The 7,172-nt window shown below is 54.4% G+C and overlaps 1 protein-coding gene across 1 annotated transcript in view; it reads right to left on the reverse strand.

Annotated features, from left to right (window-relative positions):
- Positions 1–7,172, reverse strand: part of Ccdc88c (coiled-coil domain containing 88C) — a 138,886-nt gene that overhangs the window by 33,611 nt on the left and 98,103 nt on the right. Inside the window, exons 15-19 of the mRNA XM_012515582.2 lie at positions 6,235–6,419; positions 4,314–4,451; positions 2,846–3,916; positions 1,250–1,377; positions 14–155 (exon numbers count right to left, since the gene is read on the reverse strand). Coding sequence (XP_012371036.2) covers positions 14–155; positions 1,250–1,377; positions 2,846–3,916; positions 4,314–4,451; positions 6,235–6,419 — 1,664 coding nt within the window. The remainder of the gene's footprint in view (positions 1–13; positions 156–1,249; positions 1,378–2,845; positions 3,917–4,313; positions 4,452–6,234; positions 6,420–7,172) is intronic.

The following is a 7,172-nucleotide window of genomic DNA, read 5'->3' on the forward strand; positions in this document are numbered from 1 at the left end:
GCTGGGCTCTCACCATCTGCAGCTCACTTTGTAACTGTTGGTTCAAGTCCACTTTCTCCTCCACCTGGGCTTCCAAGAACACAATCTTTTCTTCTTTCATGGCCAGTGCTGTTTTTAACGTTGACTCATTTCTGCCCTCCAAAATCTTGTATTTTCTGAAAAATTCAGAAATACAATAAATAGAACCATTTACCTGCCTCTTGAACCCCACACCCATCTCCTCGCAAGAGGCTGCCTGCCTGTACCACCCACGAGTCAGACACACTCCAGAGACCTTCCCAGGGTCCCTGAGGAGACACACACCTGTGACCCTGCCTAGGAGACACTCTGCCACCTTTCAGGGTCACTGTCTCAGGGAGGCATCGTCACAGTCATTTTACTGGTAGGGTAAGTCTTGGAAAGCTTAAGCAATCTGTCAAAGGTTGTAGTGCAAGGTGCATGGCAAATGCACAGCCTCTGCACCATACCAACCAAGCACAGGGTCACACTTACAAATCCACAAGTCCAGATACTGGATATCCTGACGTGAATCATTTTTAAGGAAGTACGCTTGCAACAATTAAATTAAGAAGGATTTTTTTGCGGGGTAGGGGCTGGCTCATGCTGCCTTAAGGGCACATCTGGTAAGGCATGGGGAGCTGGGGATCGAACCACAGTCCCCTGCACCTGACTGGGTTTGCCCCAGCAGGTGCTTAAGCCACTGAGCTAACCTGCAAGCCCCTGCAATAGTTAAATTAAAAAAGTCTCGGGGCAGGGGATGTAGCTCAGCGGCACAGCATTCACAAGGCCCTGGGTTCAATTCCCAGCACCAAAAGCAAACTAAACACCTGCTGTGTTTGTGCTGCAGAGCTACATCTTGTACCTGCTTGGCAAGTGCAAGATCCTGTGTTTGATTCCTTGTACCATTAAAAAAAAGAAGAAGAAGAAAGAAGGAAAAAGAAAAGGTCTCAGGCTGAGGATGTGGCTCAGTGACACAGCACTTACAGGAAAGAGGCCCAAGACCCAGTCTCCAGCACCACCAAACACACACACACACACACACACACACACACACACACACACACGACACCATTCCTATTGGACAAAAGGATCTCCCTCCCTGCCCCCAGAGTCCACAGGAATAAGATCTGATCTTCAAAGGACATAGGAGCCACAATGCAGGGACTTCAGTAAACACAGGTCTTGGGCTGAGAGCAGAGGCTCAGCCAGCAGCAGAGGGACGTGCTACCATACGGGAGGCCATCCTCACGTGTCACCGTGGCTGTTCTCATCCTGCAGCAGCAGTGCCTTGCTGAGCCCAACCTTCTCCAGTTCCTGGCCCAGTTTGTCCAGCTCACTGGTCAGCTGCTGGCTCTTCAACTTCTCTAGCACCAGGTCCTGCAACACAGCAGACAGGAGCGTGGGGCGGGAGCCTAACGGAGTCGCGGAGGAGAGGCCGGGCCAGCGGCCCTTCATGATCTCGTCTCTGAGCCGCTTCTGTCCGAGTCCTGGCTGCTTAGCTGGGGGACCAGATAATTGACCCCAGACAAGGACGGGCTGCCAGAAGAGAGGAAACGCTTTCACAGGCCTAAGCAGACCACCTGGCACCATGCTGAGGATCGATCTAACACACTCCTCTGAGACACGCTAGAAACGCCACTTATGGTGACCTCTGAGCACCAGGTTTGACTTCTCATAAGGCTGCCTCATTTATTTATTTATTTTTTTAAGAACTTTATTTATGTGGTGTGTGTGTGTGTGTGTGTGTGTGTGTGTGTGGCCAGCTCAGCCCACCAGGGGGCGGGGCTGGCTGGCATGTGGTGCTGGGGGATTGAACCGCGGTCCCTGTGCTTTGCTAAGCTTGTTCTAAGTAGATGCCTTAGACCACTGAACAATCTCACCAGCCCAAGGCTGCCTTATTATTATTATTTTTTTGCAGAGCCGGGGATTGAACTCAGGCCCTTGCGCTTGCCAGGCAAGCACTTATTCTATTGAGCCATCTTACTGGCCCCGCCAAGGCTGCCTTATTATGAAGTAACAGGTAATTAAATACTCAGACAATGTGAAACAGAAAAAAGCAGAAAGAAAAGTTTTACCAAAGCCATTGTTCTGGTTTACTTTTCAGAACAGATGCCGAATTCACCAAGGCGATTCCATCCTCTGATCCCCTTCCTTCCATCCATCTCTGCAGGAAGCCACTGCTTGTGCATGGGGCCAGTCACCTGCATGCTATTTATCTCTCCTACTAAGCCACAGGCAGGGTGGCAGCGACAGCAATGCCCCAAATATCCTTTCAGCCTTATATTAGCTGTCACCAGGTGACCCACGCTGGCCAGTGGGTGTGGGCAGCAGTGACACAGGCCACTTTCTGACTGATGTAGAGAAAAGCAGGTGTGTGACCTGCCAGCTGCCTTTTCACCCACTGTCACTGCCCAAGCCTGGGGCCTAAGGTAAGAGGATAGTGCAGATGGCTCAGTCCTAGCACATGGGACAGAGTCCCTGAGCCCTGCCAGCACGTGTGATTCGCATACAGCATGCGCTAATCCTGGGGCTCACCAGCACCTGTGTTAAATGCATTCCCACTTCTAACACTTTCACCCATGGTGGGTTTCTAAGGACACAGCCCACTGTAAGTCAAGGACACCTGTGTGCACATGCACAGAGGAGATGATGTAATGAACCAAATACTAGGTATACTTGCCTCTGGATAGTAAGATCACAGTATCTGATTCCCACTGGTTCTTTAGTTTCTGGGCTATCAGAATGAGGGATACACTTAGGGAGCACATGCAAAGCTCCCCTTCTATTCTGGAACCATGCACCCCAGAAACAGGCCCTCCTGCCACCCCCACTGCTCATGGCTCACCTCTCTCAGGGTGGTCAGTGTCCTCGTGTGCATGGTGACCTGCTTGGTGAGGTCCCTGTTGTCCTTCTCCAGTTCCTTCAGCTTGCTGGCTGCGTCCCGGCAGCGAGTCAGCTCCTTGTCCAGTGCGCGGCTCTCCTTCTCAGCCGCTGACAGCTTGGCAGCGCTGTCGTCTAAGACGGCGTCCTTCAGCTCCACCTGCTGCCACAGCCGCTTGGTCTCCTTCTCCAGCAGCTTCTTGTCCTTCTCCAGCTGGGCCACCTCCTGCTCCAGGGTCTTTTTGTCCTCATCCGCTCTCTCCAGCTGCTTGTTGGTGAGCCGAAGGGCCTCCACGTCTCGCCGCAGCGCCTGGTGCTCAGCCTCCAGCTCGCTCAGCTCCCGCTCCAGGGCCTGTGACTTGTGCCCGCTGCTCTCTAAGCTCTGCTGCAGCCGGAGGTTCTCGGCGCTCACGCTCTGATAACTGAGCTCCAGGCGCTCGGACTTCTTGCTCAGCGCCTTCAGCAGGTCCACGTTCTTCCGCAGCTCCTCCTTCTCTCGCTCCAGCTGCTGGTTCTCCCTCTCAATCTGTGCCATCTTGGCACTGGTGAAGCGCATGGTCTCTACCATCTTCCGAAGCTCCAGGTTCTCCTCATCCAGCTGCTTGTTGTCGCGCTCCAGACCCTCGAGCTGCACTGACACGTTCTGCAGAGTATCCAGTGACTTCCTCAGGGTCCTGTTCTCCAGCTCCAGGCCCCGGCTCTCATGCTCCAGGGCTTCCACCTTCTCGGTAACCGTCTTCAGGGAGGTCACCTTTCTGGCCAGCTGCTCATTCTCCTTCTCCAGCCGGCGCAGCTCCTTCTCCAACGCCTCCACCCGCTCCCCCTTCTCCTTGGCCTGCTCCAGGTCCCTGTGCAGTTGCTTCTTGTCCAACTCAAGTTGGCTCAGCTTGCTGCTGGCCTCTGTCACTGCCTGGTGGAGGGCTCTGTTCTCCTTCTCGACATCCTTCCCACGGGCCTCGCCATTGGCCTGCGACTTCTCCCGCAGCGACCACACGGTTCGGTGAAGGTGGTCTTTCTCCTGCTCCAGATCCTTGATCTACAGAGAAACACAATGGGCAGGACCCAGAGTGCTGCGGGAACCGAGGCCAGGGATCTATCTGGGCTGGCCCGTGTAGCTAAACCACCCCAGCAACTCCCAGGCCTGCTGCAGACCCAGTGTGAGGCGCCAATGTAAGTGCTGAGACAGCTCAGGTCAATGTACACTCAACCCAGCAAAGTGAGCATTAAACATACACAACATCTGTCTGCCTCTTAAAAGTTTTAGCCATTTCCCTCAGTCCTTTTTGTCATGGCTAGCAGGAACCAGTGACCAGGCCCTCCCATCTTTCCACTGTGTGTGGTGCTGTGAGCGCTATCAGGAATGGCCGTGACCCTCAAATCCCTTTTCAGAAGCAAGTGTCCCAGGCACAGGGAGAGGTAGCAGCGGGGCCTACCTGCCTGGCCTTGTCGGCCTTCAGCGCCTCCATGTCACTCTGCAGCTGCTCCTTCTCCCGGATCAGCTCCTCACTGAGGGTCTCCAGGTCCTGATTGCTCTGCTTCTCTCTTTCCAGCTGGGTCTGTAACTTTTCAATCTGTAGCCAAAAAGTCCAGCCCGGGGCTGAGGTCAGTCTCACCCAGTGGGCTACATTTAAAAGCACAACCTAAACCTCTCAGCCCACAGATCACTGGAATGGGCCTCTGTCTGAAGAAAAGGCATCCTCTCCAGTCACCACACCTAGGGCAGGGTGGTGGTGTGTGGGAGCTGGGCCCCTCGAGATCACTTCTGACTGGGAGTGGGGGAGGGGCCTGCGGAGTTGCATTTTACTTGGCTTTGGCGAACCATGTACTGCCGGCTGGGGAATGTCACCTTAAAATGATGGTCATGGTGGGGTAGGGCCACCTGGAGAGCCTGGGTAAGTCTCAAACTTCCTCAGGGAGTGGGACCTCATATGCTCAGACGATACCCACGAATACCGGGGCCTGGGCCTTGCATAGCCAGATGTGTGACTCTCGGGTGGCTCTCAGTACCCTTGTCAAATACAGGCCTTGGTAAGGAGCCACCCTGTCTTCCTCTCTCAGGGTCTATGCAATCTCAACCTCCTCAGTGGAAGCAGGCGGTGGGGGTGCACCAGTAGGGGGTTGCATATGAATCATGCTGTTGGGGCACTAAGCCCTCACCCCAAGCTGGGGACCCCAGGAAAAATGTGCTTCATCCAGTAATCAATATGGAGCGACAGTCATGGGGGAGGGAGGCAGCTTCTCCAGGCCCTACAGAGTGGCCGAGATACAGGCACGGCACACACCAGGGGAACTACAGTTGCTGTGGACATCTCGGGCTAGTGTAAGCTGCAGGCCAGCTACACCACAGCCGATGGCGAGTCGAGCTGGCCCCAGGGAGCACCTCCAGAGCCTGCTCGCTGACTGCGAAACGCTAATGGGAGGCCTAGATCCACCCTAAGGAAGGGGGAAGACGGCTGCGGCCGAAGCTAGGAGTCAGGGTGGGCTGAACTGTCTCAAGGTCCTGGGGTGACTACACCCTCCTGCTGACGCTGCTCAGCAGGCAAACAGCGAGCCTCCAGTACACGTCAGGCATGCTGTACAGGGCCAAAGAACAGCAAGACGAGTGCAGAGAACCGGACACTGGCAGGAGTCACACAGGCGGCAGCACACATGCCCATGCCTGCTTCAAGAGAGAAGAGGCAGCAGGGAACAAGACAGGCTGATGCTACCTCTGGGACCTTAGCGAGGTGCTCCACACTCTCTATGCCAGCAGGATGACACAGCAGGCTCTCCACAGCAGACACCAAGCTCCCACAGGGTGTGAGGCTCATCTTCCTAAAGGTCAGGTCTTTTGTGCTGGCCAAGACTAGACTGCCTTTTATGAGGACGCCTCCTGCACTAGACCCACAGGAACCTAAGAAGCCAGCACATACAGTCACCTCTCCTTTGCTCCAAACCAAAAGACCAGGCACAAAATGGGGCATCTTCTCTTGGCCTATAAAATTAGGACAAGCCCTGTAGCAGCAAAAATTCTGCACGGTGCACGGGGAGCAGGGCAGTGGGGCAGCCTCCCAACGGTCCCTCTCAAGGCAGGACTGGGTGTGTGTCAAGCCCCACTTGGGTGAAGAGCCAGTAGGGAGCACCCTTGCAGAATGCATCTCCCACTGGCCCTCAACAAGTGACATCTCTGAGCTCAGGAGCACTTGACACTGCAGATATCAAAGGTGCCAGTCCTGCAAGGGGGCCATCAAGAAGAGCATTCCTGGTTCCACCTGTATAGAATGCAGTGCTGGGTGTGGTCAGAACCTACAATGTAACTTCGCCAGCCTCCACCCAGGAAGACCAGCCCCAGGCTGTGCTGTCCAGCAAACTCACCTTCTTGCTGAGCTGGTGATTCTCCTTCTCCAGCTCCCCACACTTGAGGTTGCTCTCCTCCAGTGCCAGGGATGCATCCCGCAGCCCCTGGATGGTGCTCTGGAGGCTCTGATTCTCCTTCTCCAGTTTCAGGATGCGACTAGAGGCACACTCGTTTAGCTCAAACACAAATGACTTCCTGGAGGCTGAAGCACAGTGGTTCATGGTCCTTTTCTGCAGTTTCCACCCTTATGCTCTACCTAGAGCCCAGAACCCCAAGCTCAGGGAGCTGGGAACCCACTTCCAGCTCCTCCACTTTCATCCCTGTGCTAGCTTAGCTGGGCTCAAGGAGAGAGCAAGCTGCAGGGCAGGAGCTAATAAAGCAAGCTAGACTAGGTAACCTGCAGGGACCATTTCCATGCCAAGTTGTTAACCTGACCACCTACTCAAGGACTGCAGGGGCCAGCAGAGAGGGCCAGCGAGCCATGTTTTCTTTCCTGCTGCAAAGGCAGCAGGCACCGGGACTGCTCAGCAGGGAAGGCACAGTAAGTGACCAGTAGTTCTGCCGCAGGGCACAAAAAGCTACACTACCCACCACTTGCCAGCCTGGGTGAGAACCCTGGCATAGACTTACGATTTTATAGTTATCCTAGAGAAAAGTGGAGGCCTATGCACAAATGGCTTTAAAAATTCCAAGTAAGACAGAAGCATAAAGGAAAGACTTTAAGAGGCAAATTGTCTATTTTGGTTTTAAGCAGCTCAAATGCAGGCAGAGAAGGGACTGCTGTCCTGGGACAGGACCACAGCAGGTGAGTCAGGGCTTTTCAGGAAGAAAACATCAGACACGAAAGGTCTCTGAAGGAGGAAACAAGGCTGCTCCGCCCACTGTAAGCTGAGCACACTGGGCAGCTAACTGGCAGTCACCAACCCCTACACACCTGCTCCTCAGCCGTCACCTG

This window comes from Octodon degus, unplaced genomic scaffold (assembly GCF_000260255.1).
Source record: "Octodon degus isolate 3935 unplaced genomic scaffold, OctDeg1.0 scaffold00070, whole genome shotgun sequence".
Classification (NCBI taxonomy): domain Eukaryota; kingdom Metazoa; phylum Chordata; class Mammalia; order Rodentia; family Octodontidae; genus Octodon; species Octodon degus.